The 23,966-nt window shown below is 42.1% G+C and overlaps 1 protein-coding gene across 5 annotated transcripts in view; it reads right to left on the bottom strand.

Moving 5' to 3' along the window:
- LOC130211677 (adhesion G protein-coupled receptor L3-like) overlaps positions 1 to 23,966 on the bottom strand; it is a 198,328-nt gene that overhangs the window by 111,405 nt on the left and 62,957 nt on the right. For all 5 annotated transcript variants that reach the window (XM_056442598.1, XM_056442600.1, XM_056442601.1 and 2 more), the window contains exon 4: positions 3,583 to 3,796. In XM_056442598.1, the coding sequence (XP_056298573.1) occupies positions 3,583 to 3,796 (214 nt within the window). The remainder of the gene's footprint in view (positions 1 to 3,582; positions 3,797 to 23,966) is intronic.

The following is a 23,966-nucleotide window of genomic DNA, read 5'->3' as shown; positions in this document are numbered from 1 at the left end:
CTTTGTTAAATTAAACATCATCAGATTAGATTAGTTGCCAATTTTTTCACCGTCTCTGCTGGGCCCAAGTTCCATAGTTCATACTAAATATATATTTATAGAAACATACTGTACATGCTTTACTATTTTCATTCCAACAGTAAATTATCAAACTAGTGCCTGAGAATTATGATGCCTCAGACCTTTCTGGAGCTGTTATTACCATTATAAAAAAATTCCTATATGTTTGTAGCTGTCTGTTGCACCATTTTATTTGTGTATTGTAGTGAGGTTCAATATATACAGTGCATAAAGTGCACTTTAGTATGCATACCGCCTCTTTGGAGTTTACTTAATTATGAAGAATTACATTTGGACGCAAACTCTAATGTCCTGAGAGTGGGAGATAACTTAAATATTTGGTGGACTTTAAGTAAGATTGGAGTGCAATGATCAGACCACAGTTCACATTGCCTCCACTCACCACACTGACCCTGATCCTGAGCACCACAGTCCCATTCCTATTAAACATGTTTTATATTTGCAAGAAGCTGCAGATTGCATCGCTCTTGCTAGCTGGACTTTCAACAGTGTCTTCTGAAAACTATTAAGCGGAAAACTAATAGCCGTTTTGCTTTTATGAGATTAATAACTGGAGAACAACATTTAACATTACTTTGCGCTGCTCCGAACACATATGAATGGACAATATAAGCATTATTTATACCCTTATTCTTTGAAACACCAACAATTATTATATTGATTGTTTTCCTTGAATCACACCAATACGTAACTTGGGTTAAAGTGTGCCTGATCAATAAATGGGGAGAAAGAAAACAGGAAAGAATGAGACATGAGAGAAAATAAAGATCAATTGTAATGAAAGTGTGCATGCATCACTGCCTAATTATAAAGTAGAGTATACTGAAAGAAAAAAAAAGTTTAAGAAATACAAAATATTGTGCTCACAGGCTTCAAATCTGATCAAAGCAATCTTTAAAAAGAGATATCAACACGGTAAACTAATTAAAACATGTGATATTGTTTTTATTCCATCACGGATAACTTTATCCTCGCCGAAATCATACGATATGCAACTACAATCAAATCTGGGAAGACTTTTTCGTTTAGATTGCTTCTTTCTGTTGCACTCTTTCTTTTAACCTTAATGAGTTTAGACAGGTGCCTAGCAACGGCTACGATAGATCAACAATATAAAAGTCGGGAGTCGCGTTTGTTTGTTGTGCTAACCTCTGCATGCTAATCATGTATAGCTGTGTCACTGCAGCCACAAATATCATTGCATCCACTCACCCCATACCACCCACATCTTTCATCCACTTAGCAACTTCCTTTCTGAAGACGAAATGCTCGAGATTGGATCGTAGTTACCTTTTAGCGTTGCTGCAACGCCCCCGGTAGCAATGAGATGCTCAATAGCCTGGCTTTTTGCTAATACTTTACGTTAGTTGTGTGTTCTTGACAGTAGCAGCACCGGTTGATTCATTCCTGCAGGGGTTTTTAGTCCGAGAAGGCGGCGAGAGAACAAGGGAGCTACAGGGTGCATCAATTATCTGACAACATGTTTCATACAACCTCTTTTCACCATCAACTGCTTTTCACACAGCTGACCATCTCAACTCTATGGAACCAAACTAAAAAGCCGGAAGCAATTGTTTGAAAAAGCCCAAAGGTCCATTAGTATTCTCACAGGGGTCCGTCCAAAGTGAGACTAAAGCTTTTGAAATCAAAAGAAGTGGAATGACATGAACCCAGCGTAGCAATTTAGACAATGTCCATTCCTTCTAAGTGCTGCAATAAGTCAACAAAAGAGCCAAGCTCACTCCACACCTGCCTTGAGCTCTACAATTTCAGTCAGACTTCTAGGTTGAACCCCAAAATGTGTGTATATATTACCTTTATTTTATCAATCCAGTATACTGGAAAAACCAAAGTCCGATGAGCCTACACCGTGTCTGCCTGACAAAAAGGTCTCCAGGTCCTAGTTTGTGCACAAAACTCTGGAAACAAGACTCACATGTGGCAGCAAAGCTCGTTGGGTACAAATTATATTTTGGTAAATAACTGATAAAATATATTGCTTTAAATAACCAATGATTTGTGTCAGAGAAAATGTATTACTAATATGGATTAACAACCAGGTTCAGTGATATTTACTGGGATTCTTGAGCCAAATAATCCAGACAGGGGTATGTTACGAGAGTTTTTGTATTCATTCATGATTTTTTTTTCTTATGTTTTTCTATGTAAACGTGGTCCCATAATCTCATCTCAAGGGCTAGTCCTCATATTTGTCACACAACTCAATGTATTGAGATGGAGTGTGTTCTACAATTTAAAATCTATGCACTTTTTAAAAAAACATTTGCATTTATATAGTCTAAAATGTGAATAAGATCAATAACTACTGCCATAGAATAGAATGTATATGTATATATATATATTTTTTTGTCATAAAATATGTTCTCACAAATAAAATATGAATATCGGTAATATGTATTGATTATCCACAAAAAATGTGATTATTAAAAATAAAAAATCATCGTTTCACAGCCCTAATAACTACATTTATTTTTAAATGAAAAATATGTCTCAAAGAGAACCACATTTAATTAAATTTCAGCAGACCTCAAATGTGAATTTAGGATAGGAATTTCTAAGCATTTTTTGTATATTATATAGGATAATATTGTATTGTATTTGATTTGATTGACTGAATAAAATACACAAACAAACAATTGCAGCAGATCTCATTAAATGAAGATTTGCTTATTATGTTTTCAAGATGTTTTTAACAAACAGCTATTCAAGTCAATTACTTGAAAGCGAAAAGCAAATTTAGTGTGTGACTGTGCTATAAATATACTTTATATTATATTTGTGTGTCATCTATAGAGTTTTAAAATGACTTTGAGTTTATATTGTAGCTTATATGAAAACACTGAAACTAGAAGAGAAAATATAGAAGTTTTATATTCTAAAGTCACTCAGAATTTGGTATTCTGCTCACTTGTGCAAGGAAATAAAAACTACGATGTACTGCCCAAAGCCTCGTTAATAACAAACAGACTTCTAACAGACAGACAAAAAGACAGAGCCTCCTTCCACAAAGACTATTGACGTTGTCTTTACTTCTCCATTGACTAAATCCGGCTGCTACCTTCACGTCACGAGAGCAGATGGCAGTCTGGAGAAACGGGCCTAACTCATTCGACTTCATTGGACGAGATTTTGTATTTATTTAAAGAAGGTCAAGTCTTTCAGAATTAATAATCAGAATACAACCTTGTAAGGCCTTGAATTGTAAAGCCAATGGGATCCGCCGATAATAACAAATAAAATAAAACATTGTTGGCTATATTTGTAGTCTTTATTGTTGGGCTACTAACTGGAGCACGACACAGCCCTGCAGCCTGTGAACCTTCATACGAAATGTTTATTTTAACAAGCACACATAATGTTGGCTGTGTACGATTCCCTCTGTCCCTGAACAACATTCAATGTGAATATTGACATTTGATTCAAAAGTGACGACCATTCCTTAAAATATGTAAAAATGATAATGAATGCACATGGCCTTACCTTTGTGACATGATCTTGTACGCATCAGGCAGGTAGCACCGCGTGTTCTCCATCTGTGCTGGGTCTGCGTCACAGATCTTGTCATCGGTGCGGCCGTAGTTGGCGCTCTCGATCATGATGACGTCCGTGCCCGGGCAGCGCAGCTCGATGGGATAGCTCTCGCACGAGAGCTCCCTCCTCACCACCGCCATGGGGACGGGTGCTCGACTGAAGGCTACAGAGGGGAAGAAAAGAAACGTAATGTTAGTAGGAGTTATTCAGATTCCTTCACTCTCTACTTCGGTTAAAGGGTTTCTGCTCTGAAGTGTAAAAAAACAGGAGTTTGTCTGAGACCTGAATAAAAAATTAAAAACCTGAAATCAAAAGGTCTGACATTGAGACATATGAGAAGAGGTTGTCCACCCCGGTCGATAGAGAGTGTGGGCGGACAAGACGCTGGTGGTTTTGAGCGGGAGGATGAGCAATACCACAGGGGTCCCCGAGAGGTCAGGAGTTGAGAAAATAGAATGCGAGATTGACACAGATCAAAGAGAAGGAAATAGACACTGTTTGCGTTTGGCTGTGAGAAAATTTAAATGCATTACATGGGTATTCAACAGAGAAATTAAAGACATTGAGAAACAGATCAGAGCGTGGATCAACATTATCACGATAGCCTTCCAGACCAGAATTTATAAATCATAGGGGATGCTACATTATTTCGTCTTTCAAGGCGATATATTGCACTTCGTTTAAGCACGCGAAGGCAGGAGGCAGAGGGTCAGAAGGTGCTTGTTGCCTCAAGCCAAAGCTTAGATTCTGTCTGGCTAAAATCGGCCGTTTACCGCAGAGCCAAAATGGCCAGGAGTGCTAGTGTGACCGAGCGGCGGCGGTTCGGAGGTTGCTATTTTTCTTCTCCTCGACACAGACGCACGCGCACACCCACGCACGTCTGCGAAAGGCTCACACTCGCACACAGGCGAGCATGTGCACCACAGGCTGGAGGAGTTCTGTGTTTACAGCGAGAATAAAAAATGAGCGAGAAGCGTAAACATTGGCCTGAGTGACTGTAGGAGGACTGTGGAAGTTATAGATTTTTGGATAAACATCCCTTCAGAGAAGCGTCTGAGCTGCAAAAGCCACCACGAGACGACGAGCAGCCGGGACATTCATCAGGGAGGACCGACGGACGGGGAGAAAGAAAAAGGCACCGAGTCTCCACATGTGAGAATAACTATGTGATATCCACTTAAATCAATATTATGACGAACTCTAACATTTACCTTGGGAAGCAAAGATTCTCTGGGACTATCGTAAATTCAGTGTGTGAGAGAAACATCTCAATTTAAGCTCCAAGCACTTTTATTCTGAGCTTTAGACCTCACCTCAATGGGATGACCATCCGTCATCCTGGTCAGGACAACTAGGACCTCAATTTGAAATTATTTGGTATCAAACAGAGCACTTTTATAGCAAACAGAGTGATGAACTGCTCTGTGTCTTAATACTGTATGCAGTCATCGTATATGACATGGTTGTCATTCAGGTGACTATTTGGAATAAAACCACACAAAGAATGTAAGCATGAACCCAAAGTTTCTCTCTCTCTACAGAGCATTACAGCATATTGCACCCCTACCGTTTTACAGTACACACTCTTTGCCATTTTCATTTCTTCAAATCATCCAGGTACCGCTGCATATCTTTCTTTAAAGATGAACCAAAAACGTGATATAAATCACAAAGACACGCGGAGAGGTGAAACAACAAAAAAAGCCCCTCATTATCTCGTCTCTTCATTGTCTCATAATCAGAATCAGAATCAGAAACAGTTTTATTGCCAGGAATGTTTACACAAACGAGGAATCTTTTTTGGCGGAAGGTGCAACATTTGGACATGACAAACAAACAACAATCAACACGACAGAAAGACAACAAATAATGTGAAAGTGTTTGGGTGTGTGCTTCAAGTGGTGTGTTTTAGTTAAAAGTGTATGTTACGCGTGGCGTGTGTTTAAGTTAAAGTGCATGCAAATAAAGTGGCATGTGTGTGGAGGAGGCCTCAAGTTAAAGTGCATGTTAAAGTGACGTGTGGAGGAGGCCTCCAGGAGGGAAGAAGAAGGAGGAGGGAGGAGGAGTGGGAGGAAGAGGGAGGAGGAGGAAGAGGAAGGAGCGGGAAGAAGGAGGAGAGAGGAAGGTGGAAGAAGAGGTGGTAGTCCTGGGGGTGACAGTCAGTCAGTCCCGGGCTCCATTGATGAGCCCGACTGCCGACGGAAAAACTTTGGTGTGGCGGGTGGTCTTTGTCATGATGGACGCAGCCTCCTCCCGAGGAGGGACTCGAACAGGAGTGTCCAGGGTGGGAGGGTCAGCGACAATCTTTCTTGCCCTCTTCAGTGATCTGTAAGTGTACAGGACCTGGAGGAAGGCAGATTGCAGCCGATAACCCTCTCGGCCGAGCGGATGATGCTCTGCAGCCTGCACTTGTCTTTGGCTGTGGCTGCAGGGTGCCAGACGGTGATGGAGGAGCAGATGATGGACTCAACGATGGCCGTGTAGAATTGTACCATCATTCTCCCTGGCAGGTTGAATTTCCTCAGCTGCCTCAGGAAGAACATCCTCTGCTGGGCCTTCTTGGAGATGGAGCCGATGTTCAGCTCCCACTTGAGGTCCTGGGTGATGATGGAGCCCAGGAAGCGGACGGACTCCACAGCGTCGACGGGGGAGTCACACAGGATGAGAGGGGCGGGTGGGGCTGCATTCCTCCTGAAATCCACAACCATCTCCACTGTCTTTAGAGCGTTGAGCTCCAGGTTGTTCTGGCTGCACCAGGTCACCAGGTGGTCCGTCTCCCACCTGTAGGCGGTCTCGTCCCCACCAGAGATGAGCCCAATGAGGGTGGTGTCATCCGCGAACTTCAGGAGCTTGACGGACTGGTGACTGGAGGTGCAGCAGTTCTAAATCCTCCAGATACAAACACAGTGAAGCACACTTACCATGGAAACATCACAAATTGGCGTAATTGTATTCATTCATGTGATGAAAGCCATCAATTATCTTCCTCATAATGGGAAGATGCATTTCGCCCCCTGAAAAGTACGAGTATGGAAGTGCAGAGAAAGGATAACATAAGTTGACTTTAGTATTTTCCATTCAGAGTCAATTCCTCTTTTGTCATCCTTCTAAATGCACCTTCCAATGTCCCATTGTGTATTGATGTTCATTCTTTTGAGTGTGGTTTCTCTTTTTGGAGCGCTGCCATCCAAAGTGGAATGATTTCTATGATACAACCTTAGACATTTCAATCTTGATCATTTTGATCTCTATGATTTCTATTTCTGAAATAATTCTACACCTTGCTACCCTGAAAAGGCAAAGGCTCAATACATGAAAGCCTCGCCATAAAAAGCATGAAAAAAAAACATCAGCGTTGCAAGCATGACGTTGTCAACACGGGCACCAGCAATCCCCTAATGTAAGCAAGTAAATGCATGCCAATGGTGTCTCGGATTACCCGCCGAGTCAACAACTGTAGTGTAATTACATTTGTGCCCGGAGGCGGTGATTGATAGGGCTCATATTCCCCGGCTGCCAGAGCCAGCATCCTGCCCACTCGCCACCTACCTGTGCACATCACTGACAGAGCTATCGGAACCCAAATAGTCTTATTGAAAGTACATTCTCTTATCTCAGGCCTATGTTCTATTCACTTTGTCTCTCTTCCCTCCTCTTCCTCTCCCGCTAATACTGAAGAGGAGTATTCACATGCAGAGCGTATCTCTTTCTTCTCCACTGCAGATCCTCCCTGGATAATTCCTCTGCGTGCTCTGCAGAATATGGGGAAAAGAAGTAGTTTGGGGAAAAGCCAACTGTCAGGGTCACGCCGGATACTTCCATTACAGTCACACCACAGAGCAGAGATTCTACTCGCGATGCTTACAAATGACACAACTCGCAAATGAATCGTTAGAAAAATGCAATTACTCACCAAAAAGGGCAACAGAAAGGTCAGAGGGAAAAATGGTCATTTGGAAAATGTCGATCCCCCGCAGAGCATTTAAAAAACATTTGGCGCGGGAAATGCTTTGGAGTTTCGATTGTGGCCGTGTTTATAGTAACAACATAGATAGCAGTATAGTGAGAAGGACAAAATGTTGCTGTTAAAAAAACAGAGCTTATTCTTTGGTCGCTGACACCTTTCCGAATCACCGAGCATTGAAGTGCAGACGGGGCAGAGAAAGAATGACATTTAAAAGTCATCATTAGTAACAAAACAGAGGCCTTAGGGGGCTTGTATTTTCATTTCATCTCCCAAGAAAATATGTCAGGGACAAGGAGTTAAGGTCAACCAGCACAAATTATTACAATGAGCTGATCTAAATGAGCCTCCGTCACTGGGATAAACAGATGTCGGGGACATGCGACAGCTCTCAACAACATGGTTTCAGATCACTTTCAGACTACAGCTGAAGTGCATAAGCGCAGACACAGCAGCTAATTTCCCAATAAATAATAATGCTCCCCCTGCAATTAGGCAGCTGGATAGTCTGGCAAAGTGCCAAACATGTTGCCAGTAAAGGAGGCAAAAAGTGTTTAGGCTATTAATAGCGAGGATGGAATATGTTCTCCTTTAAGAAGGAGGCTCCGTCTCTGCAGCAGATGATAGAGAGTGGAAAACGTCCTGTGTATGTGCAGGAGGGGGTTGCATTCAAATGAACTCTGACTTTATTGAACTAATGTAAGATAGATGGAAGGGAGGGGGGGGGGGGAGATTGCAAGGGAGCCGATTCAACAGATCAAATGTCTCTTTTTCCACTGAGAATCTCTGGCTCGGCCCCCAGAGCTGGTGATTAATTAGTGCATGAATCTGGATGTCGTTATTTGATTCGCCTGTCACACCCACTTCCTAGTTGGCTACAAATGACATTTTCTCAGGGAAAAAAACAAAAGTAATTTGAAGGACTACTTTGAATTTCAAAACAGACAAAAGTATAGCATTTTTAATAATGCATGAGGGATTATTTATCTTGAAGTGATAAACAGTTCAGGCAAATTGTTCTCCCAAGTAAATTAGGTTTACATATGGCCAGAGGCGAGTGAAATCTCAAAGGCGTTTGTGCAGAATGACAAATTATCCAGGAAGTGAACTGTCAAAGAACTCTGCAGATGGAGCATTTAAAAGACCAGCGTCAACAAAACAACATGTGTGCGTCATGAGAATAATGTAAGGTTTGGAATCGGTGCGATCACTCTTGCTTGCATTGTCACGGTAGTCAGAACAACTTCGGACACAAGTTTCACAGCTTCAGAAATGAGACTAAATGAGCCATTGTGTGCAGCCGCATGACAGATGGTACCTCTGTAATGATGAATCCATGAGCTGACACGGGAACGATGACATCGTGATAAACCTTTCAAGTCGACTTGATGGCTTTTGACACTTTGACCAATGATGCTGCGGAGCTCAATTAGCATTTGTCATTATGACAGGAGCCAGATATGCATTCAACACGCCGAATGAACCGGCCATTTGTTTTGCTTCTACTTGCGTTCACTGACACACATTTGAACACAGTAATTGGCAACACACCACGCACTTGCAAATTCCAGCAGAGGGGAAAGACTGATGGTGTCTTTTTGCTGGGCAGCCAACGTGCAAATGCCAGTTTCAAACCGTCAGTCAAACTGCCCATGATGCCTGGAGGGAAATTAGCTCTTAGTGTTAACAAATTAGTTCAGAGGGAGGACCAGATGCAGTGCAGTCCTACTAGACTACTGCAGCACACTGGATCAACATGCGGAATATTTGAGCTGGTATTTTGGTTGGTTGGTTGTTTTTGGGGCTGGGGGGAGTTTATGAGAAGCTGCATGCAGCCATCTAGCTGATGAAATTACAGAGTCGCGGTGTATGGCTTTTTTCTCTCCTACGCCGACAGTGTATCGACACCATGAGAGTTAATACCTGTGAAAGTTAATAAATTGGTCGTTAGAGGGAGGGAAATCTGCCGAGCACAGCAACCTCCTTCCCCCCCCGTGATATGCTCCCACTAGACAGTAACTTCATGTTTGCGTACAAACAAGTAACAAACACCAGTACCATGCCATCACTCCATAAAGGCTTGATTCACAGACCCAGAACACAGGGGTGAAGTGTCTTTCCATCCAGCAAGCACTTTCATTGAATTAATCACTACTTCAATTCATTAAGTGTATAGCCGTGGCAACAAATAAAAAAAGAGACAAAATGGGCGGCACGTCTTCCATCAAGGTCTTCAAACCCACTCGTGTCTGAGGTCAAATCCACTCCAGCTTCCAGCCAGTGATCACAATCAGTGATGTTCAATTAGATTGTATTTATTTATTTTTAGACTAGCTGAATTATTTGGAAATTCATCTAAATTAAATGGATCTTTTGATTGAAAAATAATTCCTGTTATGAGCTGCTTTTAATGGCCAATTCAGAACAAATATTGGTTGTTTACACCGAGAGTAAACAGAGCAGAGGTGCCTGTCCTGCTTCCTATCAGAGGAGCCGCTTTGTCAGATGGTTCAAGCCGGAGGCGAGTCTGTAAAGACGGCAGCGGCTCCTGACAGCGAGCTGGACTTTGTTCAGCTCCCGTGATGTCTGACATTGTTTTGCTATTCCCTCTCCTTTCATTGCTTTCGCCCTCTTCCCTATAACCCACCCACATGTGCAGGCATCACTCAGGGGAACATCTCAACCAGGACTAATGCACCTTGGCCTTCACCTACTGTACGATGCCTCCCAGGCTCAAATGAACACAAACGCTGTCACACATACACAGAAGAGACACACACACACACACACACCAACACACACACAGACCTCCCAGAGTAGGCATGACTAAACGTGCCCCTAGTAACACATGGCCCGATTGTAATTGAGGTCAAAGAAAAGAAACAACGGGCCGATTTTCATCTTCTGTGAGGGGAAAGAGGTCTTTTCCTTACTCTTCTTTCACCACACATCATCAGATAAAATTGCCTAAGAGCACACTGGAGGCGATAGCGTGGCTAAATTTAGCATTGCAAACTGAGAACTGCAGCGCAACCTCCCTAATCTGAACCTCTCAGGAAACTGAGGTTGTTCAGCCTCCAGACAAGGAAAACACTAGAGTACAGGGGCCGCGCATTCAATATTTAATAAAAACATGCACGCTTTCTAAAACATCCTGAGGGAACTATGTTGGTGTTAAATTGCTGATACTTCTTTCAGATTTCACAGCTAGACACAGTCCAAAAGGTACCACCTCCGTATAGCCGTGTTCAAATGGGAAACAAAAAATGTAAATGGCTGATATGATTTCTTTCTAGATAATACAATATGCTAGTAAGCTTTGCATTAATGTTTGTCAACTTCAGCAACTAATATACTTGAGGTGGTGGGAACTCTGAATGATATTTGACCAGGGGGCTCCTAGTGTACATTTGTAAATTATCTGACTCCTGGGAATTTCCCAAAGCCTCCATGCAAGCTTCGCAATGTGGTGGAGGAAGTTTAGATTCTTAGAGTAAAAGTAGAAATACCTCGATGTTAAAAGGCTGCATTACAAATAAAGGTTCTGCATTCACAATGTTACCAGATGTAGAAGCATAACAGTCCTACCAGCACAATGTACATGGGAGTATTACTGATACATCAACACGTAAGCTGCATTTTTATATTAAGAAAGAAGAAAAAACGTATGAATACGGATGGGCATTTAATCTATAACAACTTATCACACTCGTGGGTTTTTTACATTGAAATTGATGCTTTGGTGTCAATTATTGATCTTTAATTTAACTACTAATTTGCTGTTTAATGAACATCAATATATTTGTCATCTAAAATGGAGTTGAGTAGAATTTAAATGTAGCATACCATGTTGAGTACGAGTACCTTAACATTCTGCCAAATGTGCTTTTGTTTAGTGTTGTGCTTTTACTGTGAAAAGCATCATGCACAAACCAGTTTTTGCAAAAACTGCTTCAAGGAAAATGTGACCTATTTGCTTGCAACCCTTTTATTAAAGATTTTTTTTCTTAAGTTGTAGACTTAGAGTGTATGAATTCAATCACAAGTTGTTAATCTTTGCATACATTTGAAAAAATTATCTACTTCGGTTTGTCCTCATCGAGCAGGTAACACACTCATATACAGATGAAGAGTATACCTCCACATGCCTTTCTTCACTGATTGCACATATTACCATAGCAACATCAAATATAAAACATGCTCTAGGAGCACCTTTCACACAAAATACAGCACAGAGCGATGAGAGAACACCTGGAAAATGCTTTACCTTGTAATGAATAGGAAACAGCGCTCTATTGCTGTGTGAATGGGTCCCAGGGGCTTTGCTCATTATAGTGGTATTAATAGTACAATAGTGAGTGCAAATGGAGCTGAACCGCAGCGCTAACGTACTGGCCACCAGGTTACTTACCACCATCACAAGCAAACCAATAACAACACGAGGCGTGCCTGTTGATCAGGGCAAGTAAAGCACTTAATCGGAGATGACCCCAATCAGTCTACAACACACCACGCAATTGTACACAGACAAAAACAAGTGGTTTTCAACATGAAAAATAGTAACAGAAACAGGAAGTTTAAGCTTTTCCAGCATTCTACTTCATCAAAAGCATCCTCATATGCGGTACGACTCCCTGAATTACATTCTGCTGATTTGTTTCCTGTAGCAGAGCACATTTGGAAATGAACCGAAGACAGTTCTCTTTCCCATATTCCTGCTTCTAGAAAGTTTTCTGCAGTGAAATATCCGAGGGGCAAAAAGCATGAATTAATACCAATTCAAGCTCAGCGCTGTAATGTTTGCCTTCATAATGAAGAACAAGAAATTATTTTAAATTAAAATGTGATTTCATGCATATACATCCGTTGTTTTATTATTTATTCAAAACATATGTGTTTCAGTGCAGCCACGTACATAAAATCAAGCAGTGGGTATTAAACATAATGTCACTCCTACTTCAGTGTTATTGCAGATATTTTCATACAACCAGAAACACAAAAACAAGTTTAAGCTGTACACCCCCACAAAAAAACATCCTTGAAAGGTACAATTCAAAAGGCATCTGAATGAGTACAGATGCCAGTGAGAGGAGGGGAAGCGGTTGGGGGTTGGGTGGGGGGGTTTTGCCCTATATGCTGTATACTGGCTCTAAAGGGTGTTGCGATCTCATATGCCGGGTGGCATCAGCAGATTAAGGGCCGTTTACATCTGTATTTAAAGTAACTGCAAGCTGCTTCTTTCCTTTTGTTACTTCCCTTGTGGTTTGTTCATCCTTACATGTGCGATGGCCCACTTTAATACAACATCCATTGGGTTGGGGGCTGTCTCCCGAGGGACCGATTTCTATCTGGCGAACACACCTACGGGGAACACCATTCAAGGATGACGATGTTAAAAGAAGGCGCCCTTCTTGCTCAGTTTCACCTCCTTTTTCCTGAGCTATAAAATGACTAGGTAGGTATACCTCTGATTCAGTCATATTCTAATCTCTCCCAGCCTGTCCTACAGGATAGTGCAAGCCCCTTCATAGGTCATTTCACTGGTTCATTCTGTACATCTAAGGAGGCAATTGACCCTTTGTGAAGTTCCGGTGGTACCCCGTGAAGCCGTCAGAGTTGCCAAGGAAAAATGATAAAAGATAGAAGCTAAAGCACAGGGGAAAAAAGTGAACCACCGAGTCACCTGTAGATAGAGACAGAAGAAAACTAAATTAAGAGACAACTTTGTTCCTGTAAAGCCGGTTTAGTCTTTATTCACTGTAGAAAACATTAAAAGCGTGTGTCTACAGTCCGTATACCTTCGCTAGCTTGCTTAGCACAGATGTGTGCACGCTAGTTAATATTGGGCTTACGTACTTTTTTATGGAGAAACATTTTTAAAACTGAAATCTACTTCTAACCGCTTCAGGTAACCAGTATCATCACAGCACAACGTTTGACCATTACTAGTTTAGAAACGATTGCATTAGAGTACAGCCGTATGGTTGTCTGACCCGACCAATGCTATGCTACCAGTCTGCTTCTGAGGGGCTGGACTCAAGGGTGCATTTTGCGAGCTTTTAGCAATGCTCAATGGTTGGCATTGGCACACAAGTTAACCACGCAGGAAAGAGGAATGGGAGTGTGTGGTGACATTGTTGTAAAGGTGGATCTTTTAAAAGAAAAGCGAAAGTGAACAAAAAGAAAGCAGGTAGGCCTACAAATAAAATTAAATGGTGAAAGTGCTGCTGAAATGTGCCTGGTTGGCTACGCTACATCTGAGACACACAGCTAAAATGATCTCCTTTGATCGTCTTTCTTTCTGTCTTCAACATGACAGGTATCCAACATGGGTTTAGCGCCTGAGATAATGAGCACTGAATATGTATGAAGCAACATCTACATGTACCCACTCATCGAATCATCCGGCCGCAACTCTTAACATGTGGCATATTGGACTCTGACAACAAGCATAAGAAGCATGAAATGGGGAGGAATGCAACATTTTTTGTCAAAACATGCCATATGGTTTCACACAAACGGATTCAGAGCTGTAAAGCATGCCACAGTAGCACATTGACCTAAAAGAAAACAGCTGTATTACTGAGAAGCTTCAGAGGTTGTGTACAGTTTAAGCATTGAGACTTCAAACATATGGGGCCAACACTTCAGTGTCACATGGCCATCTACTGAGTTTCATCATGTTGCATTAAAACACAGCAACAGAGTGCCTAACCCTTGGAATAAAAGTATTGGTTTTCGCTCCCTTTACTCACAGGATGATTGCATGGCTTAAAATGTCGTTTTTGAGATAGGTTAGGCTACCTGTAAATGTCAGTTGGCATGTGACAAGACACATGTTTTCTGAAAACCCTTAATTGCTTCAGAGTTGCATGGACATGATACCTTGATGATGGGAATTCATTATTTGACTTCCTGGTTCAAGTGTTTGCATTTATAGGTGGTAAGCAAACTGTCGCCCTATATTCCCCATCATGTCTTATGTCAGTGGTTGCCAACCTAGGGGTAGGGAGACCTCCAGGAGTGATGACACATTTAGATGATTGTGAGATTTTCTACGGGATAAGAAAGTGAAAACACCTTTAGGAAGGGCAATGTTGGCTGTGGGCTAACTTTGACATTTTGGATTACGTCATCCTCGATTAGCTATCAGCACTTCTTGTTTGCACTGCAAACAGTCCTACCCCTGAATGCTGATCATTTTGGAGGCAAGATCTGAAACTATAAGGAAATATATGCTAGAACTATCACAAGTTGCACTGGGCGTACTTGCGATCCATTTAACTCATGTTTGTCATGGAAAATGCAGCAAATGAGCACTCGGGGTTACATCCAGACCTCCCAAGAGTGGCCCCCTGTGATCTTCACCGTGACCCTTTGGCAAAATAGACACCATTGTATTCTGCACGCAGCTGAGGAACATCTGCAGCGATCCTACGAAGACGACCCATTTAGTTTGATGCCGTTCCTCGCTGTGGAATGACATCGCTCACTCTGCCTCTCCAGTTTCAACCTTTTCCTCAGTCCATCTCGTTGTAGAGAATGGAGAGCATTATCACGGTGAAAAAGGATCTCCTAACCCCCACTCCTCCTCCTCCTGCCACCAAATGAGGAGCAGTGATCACGGAAGCAGCATGTGTGTGTGTGTGTGTGTGTGTGTGTGTGTGTGTGTGTGTGTGTGTGTGTGTGTGTGTGTGTGTGTGTGTGTGTGTGTGTGTGTGTGTGTGTGTGTGTGTGTGTGTGTGTGTGTGCTAGCATGCCTTAATATGTGTGTGGAGAGTGGGAGGCAAGAGGGAGTGCACCACTGGGGAATGTGCACCTGCAATTTTTCTCATTTGACACAGTTGGTCTTTTGTAGGGTCCCAGGCACAGGGGAATGTCTGTGGAAGTTATGGCTCCTGCCCTTTACCCCAACCTCCCAAAAGAAGACATCTTCACGATATACTATTCTCCATCTCAGTTTGGAATAGCCTACATGTCAAGAATGTGCGTGTGTGTGGGGGGAGTGGGGGGTGACATATTCAACAGATGACCAGAGAGCAACACATACAGACATCACATCTTAAGTTGAGAGCTACCAGATGTAAATATATTTTGTAACACACTGCTTCGTAAACGGAGAATAAAAACACAAAGACAGCTGTGAAAAAGTACAACAAGCTATTTGGTTGTACATAATATTAATCAAGGTCATATTGGATGCTTAAATGTATTCCTATTTTTACCTTCGCATTGAAAATGCGGAATGTTATGTTTTGATTGCCGTGTATTTATGTATTTGTATGCGTGTTATTCGCATAACAAAAAAAGTTGTAAACCGAATCGCATGAAATTTGGTGGGATGATTGGTTATTATCCGGGGACCATTTGATTAGACTTTGGGATCGATCGGGTCAAAGGTCAAGGTCATGAAAAGGTCAAAATCTTCTTTTTACCATAGCACGGTCAATTGTTATCCAATTGGCATGCAACTAATGCCAACATGTTCATAATTCAATGCCCAATCTTGTGATATGCGAAGGTATGCGCTCTACCGAGTGCCCGTTCTAGTTTATCATGCTTTTTTCATGAGTTGGGGTGTTGGAAGGAGAAATGTTGGGAGGGCTCTTGAAGCGGTGACTAAGACAGAGGACCCCATACATCGGATGCAATTACACCACATTCATGTTATGAAAATGTCTCTCATGTCAGCCAATATTATTTGAAATGGAAAACAAATGCAAACAAACTGTCCTTCTATGCTAAGTTTGTTCTGAATGTTTGGGTGTTCTTGGCTCACCTGACTTGCCGTCATCTCAGCAATTAATTTGGCGAGTATAATGTCATCAGAATCAATAGAAAGTATGGCAAACAATAAAAAAACTAATAAATAAATACAAATGAATTATCCTTTAAGCTGAGGCTCCAGTGAATACTTGAGGGAGTATGTTCGGGAGGGACACCATCGGTCCATGACCTGAACTGATGATTCCTCCCCTGTTTGACTGAAGCCAATCAGTGACCCCCAGAGTCCTGATTCAGTGCATCTGCATGGTATGTGGTGGCTAATAAGGAAGATGTGTGTTTGAACGTGTGGGAAGGCTTGAGAGAAGCAAGATAAAGGGAGGGAGTGTTTCCATATACCTGTGTGCTGTGCGTGCAGTACATAAGTTACATAACCCACAGTGTATTTCCCATCCTGTGACAAGCATGAGACCTGTCGACTACTTGACGCTGGCATCCTTCCAAACAAGGAGGCCGACTCAGGAGCTACCATTACTCCTGCGCTATCCATTCCCCACTCGCCTTCCTTTTATTTTAATGAGAGCACAATTAATAAGGAAATGGAACAGCTTCCTTCACAAAGGAGCCCTTCTTTTGTCAATGGCTGTATTGAATTCCCCTCCAAGGCCACTGGGCCATATTGGAGGCCATCTCCAGTATCGGCCCACCTCCCCCACACCACCAGCACTGCCTCTCTCGCTTATCCTCGAGGTCTCATGGGCTAATCTGTGCCACAGTATCATTTGATCCCCCGCCCCACCCAACCCCTTTGCTCGAAATGCAGACTTTACAATACTTCGTATTGATTCGCTGAGACAAAATCACCAGTTACTGTGCATGCTTGGTTTATTCAATGACAGGGCTGAGGGAAGAAAGAGCGGGGTCACACACCATCTTGCCCCTAATTGGTTTTCGCTGCATCTGTATAGACTAGTTCTACGCGAATGGTATCAGATCTTTAGGATTCTTTGGCTGCGTATGGATACATTCAAATTCACCCGATAGCTTGAGTGCTGCATAAGAAAAGAAAGATCAAAAAGGTAAAATAGCAAATTAATCCCGTACCCCTTTTTATTTTCAATGATCACCTCTATGAAGGTGCCATCGCTCCACCCTGTCCTCCGAGTCGGACGAACAAAGGACCCTGTATTTCCCTCTGCAGTGCTCCAATACCTCCAATTGTGCCTGAAACATTCAACCCCAGTGACAAAGTCTGATGCCGCAAACAATACAAGACGATAATCAAGATTTACTAACAATGAGCAAATAAAAGCTGCAGTCGGTTGTTTAGGTTTTAAAATAATTGTTACAATAATATGGTCTTCATTTGCAGGCCTGCTGTTCTAGTGACAGGGTGTGATTATGTCAATCGTTTCATCAGCAGAAAGTGCCAGTTTATTTCATCTGAGGCAACTGAAAAAGCGCTTCACTTTTTACTGTTGTGTGGCCACTTAGCAACACCTTACATGAGCTGAAGCGATTTCCCTTCCCTTGAAATAAGATCAGCATGTCTCAATGTCACGAAACAATGACACAAACACAACACCTTAATCAATAGGCTTTGCTAGATAGTTCATAGGGGTGTGAATATGATAACATTCTGGAAAAAGAGAGTCAGATACACAGCTACATCAATACACCGACCCAAAGCATGAACAATGTTGATATATGCAATCTTTCCAAGCGACTCTTCGCTCTGTGCACTCCCATGCCTCAAGCACGTCGTCTACATATCCACACTAAAAGCAACATCCACATGTACCATACCGCCCAAAGTGTTGGCATTGCATGTACGACATGCAGTTCTATCACAAAGGAATGGCATCCACATTTGTATGTATTTTAGTCCCAATTATCATCAAGAACAATAATCCTAATGACAGCTTAAACAAATGGGCTTTGCAATATCACATTGTCCAAAATGTATCTGTGATCTTGGACGGAATACCTAAAGAAGGCGAACACACACACACACACAGATTATAATCTGAATAATTAGCGAATATGCATATTGTAAGGCGTTGAGGCATGTGCTGCAATCATGTGCTGCAGCAGCAACAACAATTCATCATGGGGGGGGGGCTCGACAGCCTCTCTGTGCTTCACTCACACCGCCATACCAGCACCCATGATCGAGAAAGCCTGATGGAGGAAATCGAGCTCATGGGGCCAACCCGACAAAGCTGAAACATTTGCATGCACATCACCGTTATGTCGAAGAGGGAAACATGTCATCATGTGCCCAGTCTGTCATCAGAATACAAATGTGTCACGCATGCAATCATGTATGCGGATGCATTGGATTTATGTTACAGGTGTGGGATTAAAAGCATATGCTCCACGTATAGATTTCACAAGGACAAGGTAATTAATGTCATAAATGGAGCAAAGAAAAGGTCACTGCTTTGTCTCTCTGTGTGGGTTGTGCCTGACCTTCCTGCTCCTCACATTCCACCCACGCCCCAAATTACAGCCTGAGCCCTGCTGTTATGTTGTGTGGGAAACCCTGTGGTATTGCACGCCCACCATGTTTGCCCAGCGAGCTGGTCTGCGGGTCACTTAGTGATTCTCTCTCCACGGCACGAGACACCACAGACGTGCACTACGTACACGCGCACATTATGCGGCCTAATGTAAACTAACATCCACTGCCACTTGACCTTGCTGTCAATATCCATCCTCATTAAACACCATTCGTCCAGCTGCAAGTCCACTTCAAATGCCATCATTCAGCACTTACCAAATGATGCCTGTGCAACTGTGCTCAGTGAACGGGGGTCTAATTCATTTATTTGGACGATATACACGGGTTGCAGTGCGGACACCTATAAAACATGCCGCGGTATTTAACCCCACCCTGCCATTCTTAATGTTGCTGTCATCCATTTCTCTTGGGTTGCAAGTTTTGACAGCAATTTGGCAATGTCTCCTCGTGCCATGGGCAGCAAAGGCCATTCTTTTATTCCCCAGATCAAGCAGGTATTGATTTTTCACTCATTATAGAAGAGCATAAAATGAGAAGGGATTTCTGCGAGCCATGCACACAAAGTGTTACAAGGAATAATATAGAAGTGAGAACTGAAATTGAGTACAGAGAAACGTGGATCTGACTGAAACCAAAACATATTTACTTTAAAATTAAACAATTCTATTTAAATAAGAAAAGACAAATCAGGACCCGCTAGAACTGCGAGACGGAAAGCTTTCAGAAAGAAGCTCAGAATAAACTGGCATCTGAACGACAACTATGGAGGCCACCCTTAGGGTATAGAATGAGTATTTTCTTTTTTCCAAAACCGCAACACTATTATCTGTTTTCAGGAAGCCCTGTGTGTCCTATGGGAAAAGCATAATCCATTTCCAGGAAAAAGATTTGAGAATAAAAAAATATTAGAGCATTAAACCCGGGGAGGTTTTTTAAAAACATCATCATTATGTTATAGTCAAGGAACATAATTATCTCAACTTTACATTTTGCCGGCAATAAATTGCTTCATCATTTGATTAAAATATGTAGACCTCAAGGCAGAGCATTCTAGCAGTGCTCAAATAAACTCATTTTTAAACTGCATCGCTGTTGTCTAACTTGCCGATACTTACGACTGAAGGGAATTATGTGAATCCTCATCATCATCATCACCATCATGCATAGTGTATAATGTCAGCACAGATCAAGTGCAGTGGCCGCTCACCCGGGACGGACTGATGTCAAAAGGCACAATATTGTCCTGCCTGCACCCGTTTAGTACTTTGCTGGCCTTGCCTTGATATTTATGGTCCCAGTATGGGCAGTACAATTCAAGATCCAATTTGAGCGATGTCGTACACATTTCCAAAACCCCATCCAGTGTGAATGAGGCACACTATCTTGCACAACTAGCATTGGGGTCTTATGAGCAGGGTTCTTACACATCTTGACCAATGGATTTCCAGGACTTTTACATGACTTTTAACCAAATTTCCATGACCAAACTGAAATGTTGGTATGAACATGAACAATTTAGAAAATGTAACGTATTGAGAGCGTATGCCGGCTTATATTTTGAGCGTCTTTCTTTAAAAAAGATATTAATTCTTTCAAACTCCATGAACTCAAACTCAAATGAACATGTGAATATAACAAATTTCCATGACTTTTCCAAAACTTTTATGATTTAAGTTTTTTCCATGACTTTTACAGGCCTGGAAATGACCATTTTAAAATTCCATGACTTTTCCAGGTTTTCCATGACCGTACGAACCCTGTATGAGACACAAACAAGGTTGTCAATAAGAGTGGTCAGCGATGCTAGTGTGGATGGCAACGTTAGCCGGTCTTTCATTTAGGTCCAGGCGGAAATATTACTTTTGGATAGATAGCTGTTAGAGTTGGTACAGATATTCACGGGCCCTTGAGGATGGATTCTAATGGCTTTGGTGATCCCCTGACATTTCCTCTAGCTTCAACATGAGGTTGACATTTGTGTCTTTAAGTGAAATATCTTAACTATTGGATGGATTACCATACAATTCGGTTCCGTGCCCCCCTCAGGATGAATTGTGATCACTATGATGATCCCGGGACTTTTCCTCTTGCAGCATCATCGGATAAAATGTTCTATTCCAAGTATAGCCAGCTGTTTTGTGGTAGTTTAAAATGAATCGTAAGCATGTTAACACACTAGACCAGGATAGTGATAAAACATTAGTTGGTGAAGTAGTTATTAGGTATTGGTTGAAAGTATCGGCTTTCTGTTTACTTTCGCCAGAGTGAAACAATATGAATGTAATCCTGCCCTTAAATCTCCTTCATTAAACACAAAGTTATCCTCTGAAACTCAAACGCATATATAATTTACTACTATCTGCCTGTACATTGTGCTGCTGCAAAGTAATGATTGACACCCACCCACTCCAAAGTCCACTTATCTTTAAAGCTCCAAGGGGCATCTCACAGCCACAACAAAACAGTGCATGCTTCACGGGGCTCTCCAAAGAGATTTCTCCCTCTTTGAAATATGAGCACAAATAAATCATTTGTTTAATTAATTAAGCAAATTAGGCAAATCTAGGGACGCCTTTGCTGATGGAGTTGTTGCCCTGGCACGAGGAGATTAATTAAGTGGATCTGTGTGGGATCAGTGAGAGTGACGTTGGAGTTTAATGTCCTTGTTTGCTTACAGTAGATACAGCTATACTCAGTATATTGGTGCCGATACCTCAACGTGAGCAACAGAGGGTGTTTGTAAGGCGCATGTTGGCTTGGATTCAACTTTGTGGAAGTTCTGCAAGAGGGTAAGGGCAAACATGAATAAAAGAGGGAAAGATAAAAGCCAGATGATGTCATTTGTATATTCTTTCTAAACTCTATTTCTTAACCTCTCTGGCAGAATCGCCATTCGACTTTTTTCTGAAAGCTAGAAATCAGGTACGCATCTGCCTCACTCATCCTTCGTTACATACCTACCTACTACCCCTCCCCCCACAGCAGGACGATATCTGCTTCCAGGCTTCATGTATGCACTTGCATCTGACCATGAAAAATATGTGTCAGACTTCATGCTTTCATCTCTTGGATTGGTCCACGAGCCGTCATCCATTATATCCGCTCCGTCTCAGCTTCCATGTGGTGGTATTAAGTGGAATGAATATTAAATCCTTCCTGGAGCATTTCACATGCACATAAACACACGATTAATGTGCTGCTCAGGCATGGCCAGAGTGTTTGGGACATTGCTTTTCCATTGTTATTCAACAATGACAAGTGTGCGTTTTACTTATTGCTCAACCCAGTGACAGCATCTCTGATAGAACTTCTCTGTTAATCTTGCAAGACGTTGTCACTATACTTACAAACACACTCACACACAAGCAAAAGATGCATCTCCACCCACACAGCCACAAATCCCTCACCTCTCCTTAAGCTGCATTGTATCATTGACTTTATTTTATCACCCGTGTCCAAAAATATTCCCCGTTTTCCTCAGACAAGTGTAAAAGGTCAGGCAGCTGGTTACGTGTTGACATACAAATGAAGGCAAGGAAGGACAGGATGCTGAGCAGCTCCGATTGCAGAGTCTGAAGGGTTGTTTGGGAGTTTTTCCTGATCCGATGTGATGTTTTGGGGCAGGGATGTCTATGTGTTCAGATTGTAAAGCACTCCGAGACAAATTTATAATTTGTGAAATTGGGCTATACAAATAAACTGAATTGAATTGAACTATCACGGTATTTGCACGTGTGTGCATTTTCATACACGCGTGTTGTAATTATTTTGTGGAACTTGGCACGTGTGTCAGAAGAAGTGATATCCCCAGTGCCTGACTGAATATAGACAAAAGGGACTGTAGATCCCAAAGTAGGCCAGCATCCCCCGGAGTACGCATTCCCAACACTGAGGGAGAAACATGCACGACGACATTGTGGTGAATATTCCTACTAAAGCGTCCCTAGCTGCACAACAATTCACTGGCAGCAGCTGGATGTGTCTGCTTACAGCATCAGGGTTTGGTATTACATGTATTGTTCTAAGTAAAACTGACAAATGATTTACTTGGGACGTCAGCCTCTTCATCCGGTGTTCAAACAAGCCCAACATGCTGACATGTGGTTCTTTTAGGCCATTAGTTACAGCACCAAAAACACATAGCGGCTAGATAGTGTCAGCTGCTTGTCACTATGGAATCGATGAGCGGTTGATTCTTGGGTATGAGGAACAAAGCAGAATGATTGATGTATAGGACTGTGCAGGTGTTTTTGAATGTTTTAGCTCATTTATGACACATCATGCATGTGTTGCTGCTGTTCATTTTTCCAAACAGTTCACACCGCTTTTAAGATTGATGAATGCTTTTTCCTACCCTTTCATACAATACTGACTAAAAGCATTGGCAGATTGGAGGCTAGAACGATACTATCATGAATACAGAGAGAGAACCAATCTATGCTTGGAAAAAGAAATGCTGCACACATCTGCAGAATATTAGCTTTGTGGAAATAGGGCTAAACTATGCAAAAACACAACACAATGTAATACCTGCACAGACAAATGCTTCAAAGAAATAGGGCCCATCATTTCTCCTCTATCACTTGGTCCAATCAATTCAAATCTACAGTGAACACAAAAAAAAGAGTACTTTTAACTCCTAGTAGAGCAAGAGACGAGAAAACAATCTTTTATTCAATGTAATCCAATAAACAAAAAACTATTATTCACAAGTGCTCGGGGCAGCTCTACCTTGTCCTTACTACTGGTCCTCTCAGGTTGGACTGAGGGCTGACTGGACGCTACACTCACGTACTGTTGCCTCTACTTGTGGTGATATTACAGTAGTCGGGGGTAGTTGTTTAGCATGCTCAACTGTAACTTGTTCACATCATGTTGATGACGTTGATTCATTTTCTGAATGTTTTAACTTACAATTCTGGCCAGATCTCCTGCACAATAACTGAGCTCTCAAGGTGTGCGTCAACGGTGGACACGTTTCAGACACTTCTCTCAGACGTCCACCTCCACACATTAATCCCCCATGACACTTTCTAATTGGCCGAGGCTGACTGTCCTACAGTCAGTGTTTATCCAGCCAATGGACCATTGATGTGCATCAAGTCCCAAGGCGAGCTTAAG

The sequence above is a fragment of the Pseudoliparis swirei genome, chromosome 21 (genome assembly GCF_029220125.1).
Source record: "Pseudoliparis swirei isolate HS2019 ecotype Mariana Trench chromosome 21, NWPU_hadal_v1, whole genome shotgun sequence".
NCBI lineage: Eukaryota > Metazoa > Chordata > Actinopteri > Perciformes > Liparidae > Pseudoliparis > Pseudoliparis swirei.
The sequence above is the reverse complement of the archived record's forward strand: the minus strand, read 5'-3'. Positions and strand labels throughout refer to the sequence as shown.